General features: G+C 39.5%; 1 protein-coding gene across 17 annotated transcripts in view; it reads left to right on the top strand.

Annotated features, from left to right (window-relative positions):
• Window positions 1-18,069, top strand: part of MEF2C (myocyte enhancer factor 2C) — a 137,914-nt gene that overhangs the window by 93,082 nt on the left and 26,763 nt on the right. For 12 of the 17 annotated variants that reach the window (XM_065663579.1, XM_065663577.1, XM_065663578.1 and 9 more), the window contains 3 exons: window positions 8,451-8,594; window positions 15,211-15,397; window positions 16,560-16,607. In XM_065663579.1, coding sequence (XP_065519651.1) covers window positions 8,451-8,594; window positions 15,211-15,397; window positions 16,560-16,607 — 379 coding nt within the window. Of the gene's footprint in view, window positions 1-8,450; window positions 8,595-8,655; window positions 8,794-15,210; window positions 15,398-16,559; window positions 16,608-18,069 lie in introns of all 17 variants that reach the window. The other 5 variants (XM_065663586.1, XM_065663590.1, XM_065663585.1 and 2 more) reach the window with 3 other exon arrangements.

Genomic DNA, 18,069 nt, shown 5'->3' on the forward strand with positions numbered 1-18,069 from the left:
TTTTCAAAGTACAGGTTTAAAAAACACCCGCACAGAAGTTTCATCTCACCATAGTCTTTGGGTATAAAGGGTGCATATGGCAGTAAATTTTGGATAATGTTTAAAAGGAATTTTGTCCAATGCTGGTTGGGTTGTTTTGTTGGGTTTTTTTTTTTTTTTCCTTTTTAAATCTTATGTATCTGTGGCAGTGATTTTATCAAAATGTGTAATCACAGTTAGGTCAGCATTTCATTTATGTCAGTAATATTAACACCTCCAGTTAATATTGCATGGAAATTCATTATTTAGAAACTGCCAGTATTGTCTGGAAAAACACATACATTTTTCTGTATGTGCTTATCCACTACAACAGCAATATTAAGCTGGTATTATACTGCATCATAGCAAACGAAGGCTGGTCATGCTTATCATAGAATCCCAGACTGGTTTGGATTGAAAGGGACAAAAAAGGTCACCCAGTTCCAATCCCCTGCCACAAGCAGGGACACCTTCCACTAGACCAGGTTGCTCCAAGCCCTGTCCAGCCTGGCCTTGAGCACTGCCAGGGATGGGGCAGCCACAGCTTCTCTGGGCAACCTGTGCCAGGGCCTCAGCACCCTCACAGGGAAGAACTTCTGCCTAAGAGCTCATCTCAGTCTCCCCTCTGTCAGGTTAAAGCCATTCCCCCTTGTCCTGTCCCTACAGGCCCTTGTCCAAAGCCCCTCTCCAGGTTTCCTACAGGAAACAGTGCCTTTTTAGGCACTGGCAGCTGCTCTAAGGTCTCCCGGAGCCTTGTCTTCTTCGGCTGAACAAGCCCTGCTCTCTCAGCCTGTCTCCAGAGCAGAGCTGTCCAGCCCTTGCAGCATCTCCATGGCCTCTTCTGGACTCACTGTAACAGGTTCACACTGTGAAGACTTCTAAAAAAAACCATCGAGATTTGTACAAAAAGGCACTAAGAAGTGTCTACTGGAGGGCATGTATGCATATATAAAAATATACGTATAGATATATATACACACATGCATATCTGCAAAGCACAAATGCAGTGTTCGTGTCTGCTGTAGCCACATCAGAGCCAAGAAGTGCAAACAGCAGCAGGGATGAAGAAAACCCAAAGAAATCAAACCCCAGCCCCAGAGGTGTCGCGCGGCAGGGCAGAGAGTGGTGTGTCCCCAGTCAGCACCACGGCCGCAGAGACAGCCATCTATGGCCATAGGGCAGCAGGCGCCAGCGCTGACAGCTGCAGATGGCCGGGATGCATGGCATTGCACTGACACCCGCTCTGCCCCCCCCGCAGATTCCCATCTCCTCTGTCAAGGCCAGGGAAATGTGATCCCTTCCAGTGAGGGTTGGTGTAGGAATGCTACGTCAGCTGCCCCCAAGGGGGGGATTTGTGGAGGTTTTACAGACCTTCTGCACCATGATGATGGATGGGAGTAAGACTGAAGGGTGAGGAAATAGCCTTACTTAGAACACTGGGAGTTGTTCAGATCTGAAGACTTAGAACGGTTTTACAGAATCACAGAATCATAGAATAGTTAGGGTTGGAAAGGACCTTAAGATCATCTAGTTCCAACCCCCCTGCCATGGGCAGGGACACCTCCCACCAAACCATGCCACCCAAGAACCATTAAACCTTTATACAATTATCTTAAAACATTGGGAATTATTATTTAGAAAATTGGGAATTATTTAGATTTAAAAACTTAAAATGGTCTTAAATGAAGGGGAGACTGAGATGAGCTCTTAGGTAGAAGCTCTTCCCTGTGAGGGTGCTGAGGCCCTGGCACAGGTTGCCGAGAGAAGCTGTGGCTGCCCCATCCCTGGCAGTGTTCAAGGCCAGGCTGGATGGGGCTTGGAGCAACCTGGTCTAGTGAAAGGTGTCCCTGCCTGTGGCAGGGGATTGGAACTGGATGAGCTTTAAGGTCCCTTCCAACCCAAACCAGTTTGGGATTCCATGATTCTAAATTCTTTTAGAAAAAACAGTTTACAAGTGCAATGCCTGACAGAAGTCCTTTGCATGACCCATGCAATAACTGTGAACATAGGAGGGTGTAAAATTAGTTGCATGCATTACCAGGAACTTTAATGCAAAGTTTTCATGCCCGAGTCTCTGTGTGATTTGCTTCTGTTTCTGAGATAGGCCAGAAAGATACATGGTTTAGATTAGCTGCTGTGAGAATCTGACATATCCTTCTATTTATAAAGCCAGAGTTTCCCTGTGTAATTTAAGTCAATGCTAAAGAGAAGAACACTGGCAAGCAGGTAAGATTGAACATTAAAGGAAGGGGTTGTGCTTGGTCTCTTTCAGGGAGCAAACCTCTGCCATCTCCAGCCTCCCCATCTCTCCAGAGTGGTAACCCAGATGGCAAAGTGTGCTCCCTGTCATGAATGTGCAGCATAAAGGCAGCAGAAGATGTGGTGAGGCTGGCCAGCCTGCCACAGACTGCATGATCAGAGCAAACAGGCTGAGAAGCCTTGCAAAGCTCCCCCATGCCCTAGTCTTACACCACAGCTATGGGGAGCAAAGAAACGAAAACCCAACGTCCCATTGCCCTTTAGAAAAAGCACAGATTCATTTGGTGTTACACAGGTATTACGAAATTTTGCTGATAAACCTTGGCACGTGTCAGGAACATGAGAGAGAGAATAGACCAGACTATCTAAGCTGGTAGAAACTTCATGTCCTGATGAGCTTGCAGCACACACGTGTAAACATTCATAACACATTGGTCAATCACTCCTAAGCAAAGAGAAGCAGATGTTACTGGCAAACGGTGTCAGCATTGTTTGGTTTCACAAGACTGTGATTAGAGAAGGTACTTGAAGAAGGAGAGAATAATCACTTGGCATGCAAAAATGAGAGGCAAATCCAAGCGGAGGATTTGGTGTACTGTGAAAAGCACTGTTGATGTGCATTCATTTGAAGAAGACAGACGTACAGGACCAGAGAATGGAAATTTTTTTTTCTTTTCTTTGAAACTTTGGTGAAAATGAAATAGTAACAGAAAGGTTAACATGTGGTTATAGAAGTTCAGCCATTATATAAGCCTTGTAGCTGATTTCAAAAGGAGAATAAACCACAAAAGCATTTTAAGATTTGTACAAAAGAGGTAAGAAATGTTCCATTTTCTGTGTTACTGGTATACACTTTTTTTTTGTATGGAGCTTGTTAGATAACAGTAAGTATAATAATGTTTTATCTGATTCTCCTAAACATGCAATTAAAGTACATTAGTACCAGCATACTAGTTTATGTTCATTATTAAATGTAAAAATCTGAGAACTCTGCATTAATGGAACATAAAATTTGAGATTTTAGTTGCACAGAGGTAAGGGAATTCAGATGGATGGTTCCCATAGCAACCTATCTCTTCCTCTTTGTGTTTTTCATTTCACTACAGCCTTTCATTACTTGATTGCACCATACATTGTATCGTGCAATTTCATCATAAAATTTCATCATTATATAACTGTGCAAGAGAAGAAGAGAGAGGAGGTTGTCTTCACTCAACACCTCCTGACTCTAATGTCCCTGCTGCACAGAGAGCATAACTGATGCTTACATGTATCAGGCCCATTATCTAAATATTTTCTGCTTTTTTCAGGTGTACCTCCATAAATTTAGCTGGATTCTTTGGAATGGCTATAAATAATAAAGCAGTCAAACACAACAGCATATCATTGCTTCATAACTGGCTATTGTCTGCCTTGCCACGTAGATATGTGGCTCCAGTGAGCAAAGAAGAAACCAAAGCATTTCTCATTTGTGGCTGAAAGATTTATCCCGTTCAGATACAGGAAAGAAAGTGATAGTGGAAAATGGAGGGCACTTGTGGTTTCTCTCTTCTGACAGTGGAATATAATTTACCAAATTACAACTCTGTGGATTGTCGTGGTCACTAGTGGGGTTATCAGTTAGACATCATTGCGGTGGCTTCTAGACAGCATAACAGATACGGGAATCTGTAGGAGTAGACCTGTAATTCTGAATGTTTCCATACTGTAAATTTTGATTACAGATGGGGAGTCAGTGAGATCATACTTTTCATTGCACAAATGAACATATGATGAACGCAAATGATTGAAATAGTTAGGTCTTTGTTGCAGAGGATATCAAAATGGAACAGGCAGAGTGGGGTGGTATGAACCTTTTGGAGACCTTATTGACCAGCCTGGTCTTTTGTATTTAGTGGCCATACTGTGAATATTTTCAAGCCCAAATATGTGTGGATTCTCCAGCCCTGGAGTGTTGTGGGGAGCAGTTCCACAAAAGATGGAAGGAAAAAAGGACATACGGACATACCTCTCTACAAAGATGAGCAAACTAAAACAACAGGATGGAAAAAATAATAATTTCTAACCTTTGCCACTCTTCCTGTTAAAGAAATGCTAAAAGAGGATAATACTGCAGAGACAGAGACTGGATTAGGAAAATGAAAGGCTTTCCTCCTCAAAATCCTTCAAATTGTGATGATTCCACTGCCTTGATAAAATCAGACCTAGCTGATTTTATCATATTTTCTCCTTGATAAATTTTGCATGAAATGAAAGTAAATAGTTGTTTATACTTCATTTTACAGCAAGCCAGTATGTCACTAAGTCAGCATTTCTCCTCTGAGATTTATAGAGCGGGATTTAGACTAAATTGCTGGCATATGAGGTTTCAGCCAAAGATTGTTTTCATTTAACCATTTTGTTTTTCAAATGCCTTGGCTGATTTTAGGTTACTGGAGTCCAATATAATTACTTGTTTAATTGCTCGGAAGAAGTGGAGCTTCCGTAGTTCAAAAGTGGCTTATTTTCTTTAAAAATAACTGAAATCTGGCTTGGGGTTCTCTAGAATGCAGTGCACTATACAAATGTGTAATTTTATTCTTTTAAAAATTCCCTGAATAGTCATTAAATCTTTGGAAACTAACTAATCTCCAGGAGGATGCGATAGGCCTGGCTAATTTCCAGGCTTTGCAAGAGGCTATGACAGCTTAACATGGTAAGGAAAATTATTTCTAAATCACTGCAAGACCGGGTCAAAGACTCCAGGCTGCAGAAACCCAGTTGGTTTTCTTAATGATTCCAGTCTTCTCCAGTGTGCAAAATCAGCCTATGCTTTCAAGTAGTGACACAGTATACAGGCACGGAGTCCAGGGAGTTTTTGAATACGAATGGATCAGTTGCATATTGGTCAGTACCACTCTCAGTTGTGCTGTCCCAACTTGTGTCGTGTTGCAGCACAACAATAAAGAACAAGTTTCATGAAAATTACATGTCCTCATGCAGAAAAAGAGAACCAGAAATTATTCTGAGGAACACTCCCAAATGAAGGCAGCGTAGCAACATGAGCCCTTAACACACAGAAGCAGCAAAGAATCAGCAGAAGGATGGGTGAGGGGGCAAGAGAAACCCCGAGAGACCCATCTTCAGGAAAGCTTCTCTGAATATTGCACTTTAACCCAAAATGTTAAAAACGGGGAACCAGCCATTAGTTGCAGCACTCACAAAGCTAAGAGCTGAGCCTCTGACTGCAGCACATGTGGGGAAATTTCTGTTGCTTAACCTTACCACAACCCCCTGAAGCACATTCTTTTGGTTGGCTGGTTGATTGGTTAGATTCTTAGGGGGGGAGCACTGCACTAGTAAGCTTGATTAGCCATGTCAGCCAGGCCACTAGCCAAACACACTGGACTGATGGGTTTTGCAAGGGAAAGGTTTGCCCCTACTTTTCAGGCCTACAGTTAATTTTTGATAGAGCTCCAACATGATTTCACTAAATTTGGTCTTTGGGTTTTCTGGGGAAAATAGAGATTGCTTCTACTCTGCCTGGTGTGGCAGCAACCTGCTTTCTAAGGACATGAAAATACGTATGTATGAAAGTAAAAACATTGTTATGTTGGGGGGGAATCTGGTCTCATTTTGGAGGCTGCTGTAAGACATTGAGTGGATTACATTACCTTTCATCCTCTGGATATCTGAAAGATGGCAGTGCATTTCTGAACCTCTATAAACCACAAAAGTGACTGTTTCATATGAGTGCTAAATAGAGAGTTGCAGGGCTTTAGGCATAGTGAGCATGCCAAGGATAAGGTGCATCTTCTTTCACCCAGGCATGGTCCTGTAGATGCAGCAGACAAGGATTTGGAGATGATGAGAGAAGAAAAGATTCAAAAGATGCTGCAAAACATCCCCCCTCTTACCTTTTCATATTGTGTCAGCTCCCTTCCCTCACCTATGCTCATACAATTGCAGCTGTGTTGACCTCTGAGAAGAAAAACAGGTCATTGCCATTTGTAAATAGAGAAGCTGGGCTGTCATCTCCAAGCTTGGAGCTGAGGATGCCATCCAGTCCTGCTCACATCAGCATCATTCCACATTCTACGTGACTCAACAGGACTCCATCAGTGACTCAGATGAGCTCAAGAAAAGGTCTCAGAAGTGCTGACCTGGGTTTCAGTCTGGACAGTTTGATCCAATGAAACTTTAAATAGAGTATTTTATGTATTCAGAGGACAACTGTTTTGTACTTACATGAAGGGAAGGACATTAGCCGAGTTTAGTTATTTGGATATAAAAGGGAAATTTCACTTTTAATATACTGTGTGTATTAAATGTATCAAACAGCAGCAGACTGCAGAAGTCCTCTGTAGCTGGTTCATTTCAAGCTAGTAGCAGAAATCATACATGACTATGTCTGTTCTGCTAGTTTAAAAGATATTTAAAAGATAAAAAGGGGGTAAGGGAGAGTGGAGAAGAAGAGCAGAGAATCATTCAGGTTGTTTAGCTTCTTCAAGTTTGCTTATGGTGGATTTACAATTTTGTCATGGTGTCAGTAGTAGCTCATGAAGTCTATATAGATATGGAAGTCTGAAAAGACTACGTTGAGTCAGCCTTCCACAGTTGTCTAAATCTGCTTCAGAGGTCCACAACATGAGTTTGGAAGGATAAGATCTCACAGGACAGCTCACTATCACTTTCCTGACTTAGTGAAAATGCAAGGTTCAGGGGGATGTCTCTGCAGCTTTTACAGGAATAAGAGGGCTCTGCTTTTTAAGTCTCAGGTAAAATACAGAAGACAAAGTATAATTTTTAACAAACAATAGTACAGAAAGGAGGTATGACATTATAATATCTGCTGGCTTTAATGGTGGTAAATTGGGCATTGCCAGAAAGGAACTAATTAGGAAATACAGTTTTCAAAAAGGATTTTCAAAAAGGAGCAAAGAGCTCAGATGAGAGGCAGAAAGAAACCAGTCAAAGCATCCCACATTACTACACAGCACAAGCATTGCATCTTACTAACACAAGAGTGCTATGTGATCTGAATGTTGTAACTGAGATTGCTTAGCCAGGTTTTAACTTGGAATTAACTGCAAGTTGTCTAAGGAAGGTTGTAGACAGACCAGTGGACTCTTTGAAGAGGTTTGACTGAGACATTCTTGGAGCTAGATTTGAGAAATCTCTTACAAATACTGACTTTGTGAGCTCTTGCTTGTGCCTGGGGAGTCCAGAAAGACTTGCTTCTCACATTCTTCTTCTTAATGCAGACCATGACTGTTCTTCAGTCATCTGTCAAGATAGATCAGTTAAAACCTATTTGAGGCCAGGCAACCATTCTCAATTGTTAGCTACTGATTTCATTCTCATTTTAAGCTTTTTTATCTCTGTTGCTTATCTTGGTGATGATGATCATGGATCTGAGGGTTGATCTGAGCTGCTGAAACTGAAATTCATCTGGTTTGACTTTTCACTAAGCATCTGTTTTAGCAGTGCTCTTTTGTGTACATTAAGCTTCAGCACTGTGCATTTGTAGCACTGTAACTGAAGTCAATAAAAAGTAAACACCATATCTAGAAGCTCTTAATCACTATTTCACAGCCACATTAGCAGCTCTGTCCTCCCTCTTGTCCTATTAAAAGCATACACTTAGGAAGGGAAGGGCATTGCTAATGTCATTCCTTTAATTCAGTTTAGGTACTCCTCCTTCTTCTGTGAAGAACATGAATTCCTAAAGTTGTTGAAGGTGGTCTTTTTTTTCATTTCTTCCTGCTGCATCTTGCCTTAAAGTAAAACATCAGGATATTACACTTTGAACAGTATGCATCCTTTGCTTTTAATGTTCATTCATTTAAAATGTATAAATGTGTTAAAATAAATTTCATTCTGGGTGGGTATATTAACCTCTTAATGCTATGGGAAGTGGGGAAGCAGGGAGGCTACTAGCACAGCACTTTGCCAGATTGCCAGCTTCATTCTTTATTGACTGATTCATTTCAGAAGAAAGAGGTCTGTATGGTCTCCTCTTGCTACCAGAACTGGAGACCTACAGCATCAGCATGGTGGATCTCTAATCACTTTCCTTTCCTTAAAGCATAATGTAAAACCTTCCAATGCTGGGAAGTTTGTGTTATTTAATACTGCTGAGTCTTTCTTGCAGCCTGCGTCAAGGATTGAACTCTCCAAATTATGTATTTCAGACCTTGAGAAAGAAAGGACTTAATGGCTGTGACAGCCCAGACCCTGATGCAGACGATTCAGTAGGTCACAGCCCTGAGTCTGAGGACAAGTACAGAAAAATTAATGAAGATATTGATCTAATGATCAGCAGACAGAGATTATGTGTAAGTACTCTGAGCTCCCTTTCATTTTTTTTACTTTCTGATATTTCTCTGAACCTGGCAGGCATTGAACAAGAAAGAAAACAAAGGTTGTGAAAGCCCCGATCCTGACTCCTCTTACGCTCTCACCCCACGCACTGAAGAAAAATACAAAAAAATTAATGAAGAATTTGATAATATGATCAAGAGCCATAAAATACCTGTAAGTACCAAAGGTTAGATGGCTGTCTGCTGATAACTGCTGCAGTAACAAAACCATAACCCTTTCAGTTCTGGCTTCTTAAGGAAAACATTTCAGCTGGAAACAGACTTTAATAGCCCAATATATAAATAAACACTGTGGTCAGAAAATTTCACACAACATTATTTCTCTTCCAAGTATCTACCTCTGACACACAGACAAAGCCTATTATAGGTGAAATCTGCAGTAGGAAGTGAAATATACATATATACATTATATTCACTTGATTTACAGAACTATTTTACCACACCACTCGCCCAAATTATACTTAAAAAATAACAATGGAAATTTTCCTTTGTGGACAGGCTAACAAGGAAACCCACAGAATACTTTCTGTGGTAATATAGAAAAAACAATGTAGAACTGAAATTCCTTTATAAATAGTAATTAGTGCATTCTGTGCGTGTCATTTCAGTTCTCAAGTGTCTCTGCTAAACTCAGTTGCAGCACTGAAGGGTTACAGCTACTTGCTCGCTGCAGAGAAACACTGCATGAGAGCCTAGTGGTAGGATTCAGACATGTTTGTGTGTTGGGGTGATTTTACAGCTTTATCAGAGAATTTGCTTTGACCTCATCAGCATTTCTTTAATGCTTTAACATGAGCTAAATTTTGTTTTAACCAATTCAAAATTTCTAACCATCAGTCATATGCCTTGCCAGATATCTAAGAGAAATAACTCTGCATGTGCTATTCTGTTTGCACAAGACATACAAGGGGAGAATACTTTGTCGTTATGTTGAATACTACATTTATAAAGCCAACAAAAAGAGCGTGGAGGTTTGGAGGTTATATAATTTGCAGAGGTAACTGCTTGCTTCTAAGAGATCTGCGTTCATTCCTCATTCCCACATGTAGGTCGTATTGCTAGCTGCCAAAAATGATTCTGTATACCCAGAATGACCAAAGTCTCTTATATAGTTCTAGTCAATTGTGCATACAAAATCTGATAACTAAGTTGAGGATGCCCTTTAAGGATGTTCAGACTCTGTCTTAATGCACTGTAAATGTTCTTTCCATTCATTCTGAGCAGAAAGATTTTCACTCAAGTTAATTAAAATTTGAAGAAGTTCTCATATCATGGCAAATGTACTTTTGAAAAAATTACTATAATAATAAAGATTTTATGTGAGACCAGAATGGTACCAGACTTGATAAATCGGTATTTGGAATGACTGGTTAAAGATGGCCAAATATCAGGGAGGAGTACATATATATTCCATCTTTCTTACCTCCTTTTTTATTTGCTTAGTTTGCATAGCTGTTTTTCTCCGGATGGAATTCAGTTCGAAAAATGATGACTGCAACATTTAGGGTGACTCTTATAAGATGGAATTCTTAACCCTTTGTCACATCAAAATCTTACCAATTACCATTCCTTTTTTTTCAAGGATGACCTTTAGCTTGTTCAAAAGAAATGGATTTCATCTCTTTTGGTTGAAACAGTCTCTTCTGATTGAAAAGAAACTGTTTCAAACAGATAGTATTTAACCAAAGCCACTTTTTCATCTTAAAAACTGTGTTTGGGATGGTCCTTCAGATCCTCTGTTTTTTCTCATGCTGCCTGGTTTTGATCCAGCAAAGCAGCAGATATCATAACCATTTGAAATCTTAAGACATGAAAAAAGGAAAAAAAAAAAAAAAACAGCTTGTAATACAACTCATTCCTGTGGTAGCAAGTTCTATCACTTTCTTTACCTCCATAAACATTTGGGAAAATCATCTTTTCTATAAAACTAGGAAAGTTCTAGGAATTAGAAACAACACAGTTAATATAAACATGGGACATCACTTTTGTCCTCCCAAAAATTAATGGAGTTTCCCTCTGGTAGCTTTTATTAAATTTACTCTTTTGACCTCAAAGGTAGTCCTACTTCTGCTATTAACATAGTGATGAACTTGGTTTTCTGAGCTGTATTTAGGGTATAAAGTGACTTCCGACCTTGCAGGGATGTTAAAAGGTACAGTGTATTATCTTTGTGCGAAACTACTTCAGAGACGCTTCAGAGATACAGAACTGCAAAACATTAGTGCTTCTTTTCATGTAAGACAGGATATCCCTTCTCTGAATACTTCACACAGAGCTCAAGGTCCGTATGCTCCATCAAGCTGCTTTCCACAAAAGGAGGAATCAGTAGATGTTATCCCCTAATGCAACAGAGGCTGCTTTCCTTGGCATAAGCCAAGATGTAATGGTCTATGTGGAGCTAAAAGCTAGAATATAATGGAAATTTTACATATACATTTTATATATCATACCATAACACCCATAACTACAAATCAGTACTTCAGGGAAGTCAGGGAAATTGTATTCATTTACTTGTAATCATCAAAGGCTCCCAAGAAATTTGTGGGGGGAAAGGGGAGCAAAACTGAACAAAAAGTCACCGAGTCAAGTCATTAAATCACTACTTACAAAATATATAAAACAATGCAATGCCTGTGCCTAGTCTTGTAACATAATAAAGCTGCTGCCAAATGAAAACAAAATTGGCTTTTGCTCCTAACAGCTAAAGCCAATAATGTTTCTTCAGATAATTTTCTAGGGATAAGTATTTATATTGTTCTAAAACATCTGATAATAATTAGACATTCATTTGTAATTTTCATAAGAGTGATGAAAGCAGAGGAGACAGAAATAGTCGACTAGAAGGGAGCTATAAGTATCTCTGTCTCTAAATAAATGAAGGCCTGGTTGAACATGGGAGGGATAAAAACAATATTTAACACAGAATGTTTGGTCAATTAATTTCCAAGGGGTTCAAGCCCGTAGCACTTTGCTTTGCACAACATACCACAGCTTGTGGAGCACACATCTAACACAGTGTGTGCTGTACACTGACAGTATCCTCTCAGGTGAGCCATCTGCCCTCTTTGGCAATTGTGTCCAAAGAAGAAAAGATAGAGAAAAAGAAGCAAAATGTGGCAAACTGCATGCACGCTAAGATAAGGTTTCATCTATGTTAGTAAATTAGCAAATGGCAAAGAATGTACCAAGGCAGTGGGAGGTACTTATCCCTGCCCTGAATTGTTTGAACAGACCCTGGTACACTTTTGGCATTGGCCAAGTAATGTTCTCCCAAACAACCCAAACAGTCCTAGCTCTGTTTGGTTGTTAGCCCAGGCCAGGAACAATTCCCAATTGTCAGATTATATGTAGTCATGGTGGTTTTGAGGTTGAGAAGGCTTAACAGTATGGATGTGGACTGCTTTGTGGCCTCAGATGGCCTCAGTTCCTAGGCAATCTTAATTTACTAATATAGATATTACGCAAGTGCATCATAAGCTTTAATGTCTGTCAGGCCTAGCTGGAATAGATATGCCCTGTGACTTTACACCAGGAATGACTAGGGAATCTGCAGGAGGTTGCAGTTCTTGGTGAAGGTCATGCAAGTCTGTCACAAAATTTGGGCAGAGCAGCACCGTAGCTGGACACTTACTGTTTAATACTGGTGTTTATCCAAATTTCTGTCTCTGACCTTTCACTACTAAAGAGAAGAAATAAAAACTACTATATTCCAGATAAAGTGTGCATTGTGCTGCAAAGCCAGAGAATAAACTGACTTTACCCTCATAAAATTGCCTATAAAGTACCCCGTAAGTAGATGTAAGTATATCTGAGCAGTAGGTAAAATTGTGAAAATGAAGCCATTGCTACAGAAATTAAGAAAATAATTTAACTTCTTTAAAAAATATATTTTTAAACCTCTAAAATGAAAGTTGAGAAACTGTTTCAGCAATGTTTGTATGTTTCAGTGATGATCAGAGAGACTGGCAGCCGCAAGAGCAGCTGAGGCTGGAGCTCTTTTGAACTGTACTAACATAGAAAAAGAAGTTTCCAGCCCTTCAAGGGTTTGGTCTTGTACGTGTGAGAAAGAGCATAATGATGAAAGCAGACAAGCCTGAGAGGGCTGGCTTTTGTGTTTTATCTTAGGTAACTCCACAGAGATTGGGATTAGGAAAGTAAATTAAGAAAATTCAGGCAGTATTGGTGTCTACCCAAGCTCAGAGGACTAATGTCACAGATCGCATGACAGAGGTGAAGAAGATACTGTGCAACATGCTCCCTAGTGGGAGACACTCAATCTGGCATGGGCCGTCACTCAAGCAGGCAGAATCATGTGCTGAAATCCACCAGGCACAGAGATCTCCACCACAGCCCTGAACACTGCAAGGGATCTGGGAACATTTTGAGTCCTGTGGACAATGAACAGAATGTCTTGCTTAAAAGATACCTTCAGACTGATCAAATGTTTCATATGTGAACCTATCTCCAAGAAGCCTAGCCCTCAGTTGTGACATACACTAATTCTTCTTGTGCTATGCACTTTGTAAATTTTCCCATAAAGAGAAGTCACATATGCAGCTACCAAGCTGGACTTGAACTGTAAGAACAGCTGCAAGAAAAAACATGATTGCTCCTGAGATAAATAAATAACACACTTCAGCAATTATATTTTTCATCACAAAATAATTTATTCTGTTTTTTTCTATTTCTGAGGCACAAACATTAGTATGTTTCAGATCCATACAAAACCCAGCAGGTCTAGCATCTCTAGTGCCATACCTGATCTCACCTATTATGCTATGGCCACCTCTCACAAAACCAGGCCACAGGCTACGTGAAGGATTTCAGAGCTAAATTAACACCTTCAAATAAGTCCCAAGGCATTTGTGTAATGTATCCTTCACATCATGCCCCGAACTAAAGTCTTACTGTGTGTTCCAGTGGTTAAGCAAAATGATTCCTCTATATTTAGAGCAAAATTATGTCAGCCCCTAGAAAGGGGAGAAGACAGGGAAAATAACCTTAAAGGATAACTGTGATTGGATGATCAGAGCTGAAATACACAGGCCACAGCCAACAGCTCTAGCCAGCCAGAGAAGAAACATGTGTGTGGCACAAGGTCAGGGTGCCTCTGCTTCCTGAGACAGCAGATTATGTGTCCGGCTCTCAACATCCTCTCTCTAGGTCCTGGAAGACTCACCAGTGCTATCAGCTGCCAAGAGCAAAATTAAAACCTGTGATTTCCCCCTCTGAAGATGTTACATGGCTGGTTTCAAGAGTTTTCTGATGGGTTCAGACTCAAAGTTTACAAGATTTTTAATGTCAAATAAAGGGGTACTTTGTTTGCAGTGAGGTATTTGAATATCTGAAATCATGGAAACGTATCATAGAATAGTTTGGGTTGGAAGGAGCCTTCAGAGGTCTAGTCCAACCCCAAAATGCTGTCAAGTAATTCTGAAAAAGTTTTCTTTCCATTCACAAAAACAATAAATCAATTATTAAAAAAAAAATTAAAAATTTAAGAAATATTTTTAGAATAAGTAGAGTAAATATAGAGTCTAATTTATTTCAATGCTACCAGAGTCATATATTTTAAAGAAATTCAGGCAACTGCCACCCAAGAAAACCCCAACCAACCAAGAAAACCTGAGTTGGGATTTCTAAGACTGTAATGAGAATCAGGTACTGCATCTCCTCACACCCTCTGTCAGAATGGTCCATAACTTGGTTCTTTTTTGAAAGAGATTCTTGCAAAGGAAAGTGGCTCAGGAAAGAATCCTGCCTTAAAGTATGAAAGCAGTACATTGGAAAGGTGTAACTGAGCACCACCACTGCCCTCAAAAAAAACAACCAAGCAAAAAACAAAACAAAACAAAACCAAACAAACCTAAGCAAACAAAAAAATATACTGAATTATAAACAAAACACCAAAAAGACCCAACAAAGAACCCAAGACTGATGTCTATCTGAAATTCTTGCATTTGCTACCTGTTCCTGAGTAGATCTTTCTTTCTTTTAAGCCCATCCAAGCTAAGATAGCAACTTTTAAAAAAAGTAATTTACCATGTTCTTGCCTTTAACGTGATTTGGGATCATTCTGGTTGCTAAAGCAACATAAGCTGAAATTAAAGCTTTCCTTTTTGCATTCCACCCCTTCTAATTTTTCTCCATGTGATGAAGTCCCCATAGTCATGTACCTTTGATCTTGCAGTCATGTGTTACGCTAGATTAAGGTATCACAAATGAACAATTACAACTTTACAGAATTAAAGAAAAAGAAAATTAAGATTCATAAAACAAGATTTTGTTTTAAACTAAAGGGGAAAAAATAAATATTTCCAGTTTTTACAAAGTGAATGTGGAAGCTGCATTAAATGAAGATGGAATCATGATTTGAAAGAATCATATTTAAAAGCCCTGGTAACTCTTTTGAAACTCTCCTGACTTTTGAGGGCAGAAGGGTGGGTGGGCAAGTGTAAGTATTTTAACCACGAACTACAAAATATTTGAACTAAATATAGAGAAACTGTACTTGAAAGCTGTTGTGCTTCTGTACTATTCTCGTCTTTGTTTCCCTTTTTTGCTCATACAGGCTGTTCCACCACCAAACTTTGAGATGCCAGTTTCTATTCCAGTGTCCAACCACAACAGTCTGGTATATAGTAACCCAGTCAGCTCACTGGGAAACCCCAACCTTTTGCCGTTGGCTCATCCTTCTTTGCAAAGAAATAGCATGTCTCCAGGTGTGACACATAGGCCTCCGAGTGCAGGTAACACAGGTAGGCTGTGTTTAATCCCATCCTTTTAAATGAGCTTTAATCAGCTGCTTGTCTGCCTTAGGTCATTTTAAACTGTACAACTGTGCTCTGAGAAACAAGAGCTCTGGTTTTACCAGTCATAACAGTTTGTCCAAAATTGCTGTGTTGAAAAAAATCAAAAGAGCTCAATGGGTTCCTATTCCTAATTTAGAAAACTAAAAAAAAAAAAAAAAAAAAAATCTAGAAAAAGCTGCATATTGACTAAGATTAAAGGAAATCAATAAAGGATAAAAGGGCAGACAATTTGCTGTTTTATAAAATGGCAGCCTGTCTACTTAATTCATGCACGAATTCACTATACCATAAAACTTGAGAGAGAAAATGTAGCCAATGCAAACAAGTTGAAGTGAGTAAAATAGGATACTCATTCCTTAAATCAGCAGTCTAGAGGCTAAATGCAGAATTTATTACTATTCGAGCATTCACAGGTTCCTTGATGGGTTACTGTTATCTGAGATCTGTACTGAAGTGCCTTGTATAGCAAGAGGCTGTGCTTTTCTCTGGTGATGATGAGGGCTCACTTCTGAATAGGATAGATGGGGATTAAGTTCATTCAATCTGTCTGGCTGAAGCAACATCAAGATCCTTAAGTATGCTGGGTTCAAAGAACCATTTGAGGTCCCCAAGTGCAAAGAGAAGTTTTAAAAATCCTTAGAGTGAATGTCTGTGAAAGGCTGAGGAAATTAAAATTAAAAGCTATGTAAATACATATTACAGATTCTCAGTTATGTTCTCTTCCAGGAACCTTCGAGTCTCTTCCTCCCAATCCTATGTGGAAACCTTTGCTTTTCTGACTAATGCTGAGCTAAAGAGTTTTCAAATGAAGGACTACTATACATGCCTTTCAACTACTAACTGATTTTTTTCACATGCCGTAGAAGTATGAAAATAAAATAATGAAATGTTGTGTGCTATATATTTTGTTTGTCCTTGAAAGGCAAACGTCTCATATGAGTAACTTTAAAGCATTACAATTTTATGATTATGGTCTGATCTGATGCCTGCTGAAGTGAAACAGTAGTGAGTAGTGGAGTGGGCTGTTTGAAGTTAGAGAAAATGTTTTGAATATTTGCCTTTTATAATTTATCGCGCTCATTTGTAGTATTTCATTTCAACCCCCTAGGTGGCCTGATGGGTGGGGACCTCACAACCGGTGCAGGCACCAGTGCAGGTAAAGAGAAAATCATTTATATTTATTTTTTTGAGTGAACAAAGGACTTCCTTCAAAGGCTGGGTCCTAAAATAGCTCCATATTGGAGGTGGAATATTAGAAAGTTGTTGGCATGGGTTTATTTCCCCGAGATGGGGGTGACGAGTTGATATTTGTGCTTCTCTTATTAGTAGGAAGAGGCTTGTTTTCAACGTCAGAAATCTTGCACCTCAACAAATTCCACAGGCACAAATGTCTGTTTTCTTTCACAGTAGCCCTCCTGTAAAAACTTCTGGGTCCCTTGCATAGCCCTGTTCAGGCAAAACTCCTGGTGAAGCCAGTGTCAGAAACCCTGACTCTTTTTAAGTCAGAGGGAGTTATTCCATTGACTATAGTGGAACTGGGGTTTTGTTTTATTAACTTATGCTTGAGTAAAGTTTTCAGCACTGAGTCGCTCATTCGTCTTCAATCTACTGAGCCTAGATCTGATTTCAAGCCCCTTTTCTAAGATCATTGCTAGTCAGAAAATCTGTTATCATTTACTTAAATAATCAGTAATTAAGCTTAGTTTTACGTATTTGCTTAAGTGCTTTGGTACACAACAGGGAAAAGGATTTTCAAAATACCCATGCAGAGAAAAAGATTATCCCCTTTAGTCCTGCTCCCACGGAACTAATGAGACCTGTGCTTGCTAAGGTCTGTGTTATCAACGGAGTGTTGTCAGAGTAGTCCCCTTTGCTCAGTGAACTCTGTGGTTTGTTAGCAATGTCAGCAATCTTGCATTATTCCAAATACGGATTACAAAAGACAATGGCAAGATTACTTTTTTCAGTTTGAGAAGTAAACACATATGTTCGAAGAAAATAAACTGAGTGGTAAAACATGGAGCACATCCAATTTTACTGGGTTAACTGCTCTCAGAAAGAACTGTATGGAAAAATAGCTGGAAGATCCATTTTGTTCACTATAAACCGGAGCTGTAATATACGCCAATTCTGACGTTGTTTTATAAAATTACTTATAAAGAAATGCTTTTCTTTCTCGGGTCTTCTTAACCCGCATTAGACAACCCCACACATTTTATCTTCACACATAGATGAGTCACAGATGTTTGTGTGATGCGTTTGTAGTAAAATTGAAGCTGCACTGCATTGTATCAGAAAGGCACTTTAAACTCTTGCTGAAGCTTTGAGGGGTCTTTCTGTATTAATTTAGGAGTAGGGAAGGCAGGCCACGAGAATTTAGCTATTGTCTCCTTTGTTCTCAAAAAAAAAATAAAGCACTATAGAAAATTATAATTTTGGTAATTATCTTTTGTTAGCCTCCGAAACACAGCTAAAGAAAGATTAATTCTGGCGATGCTCGTGTTTCATCTCCTTTTAACCTCGCGTGTAACTTCAGGAAGCAGCAACTGAGGGGCTCGGATAGGAAATTGATTGCGCTATTGAGGGGCTCCCTCTACTGGCTTACTAAGAAATATCAT

Source organism: Lathamus discolor, chromosome Z, assembly GCF_037157495.1.
Source record: "Lathamus discolor isolate bLatDis1 chromosome Z, bLatDis1.hap1, whole genome shotgun sequence".
Classification (NCBI taxonomy): domain Eukaryota; kingdom Metazoa; phylum Chordata; class Aves; order Psittaciformes; family Psittacidae; genus Lathamus; species Lathamus discolor.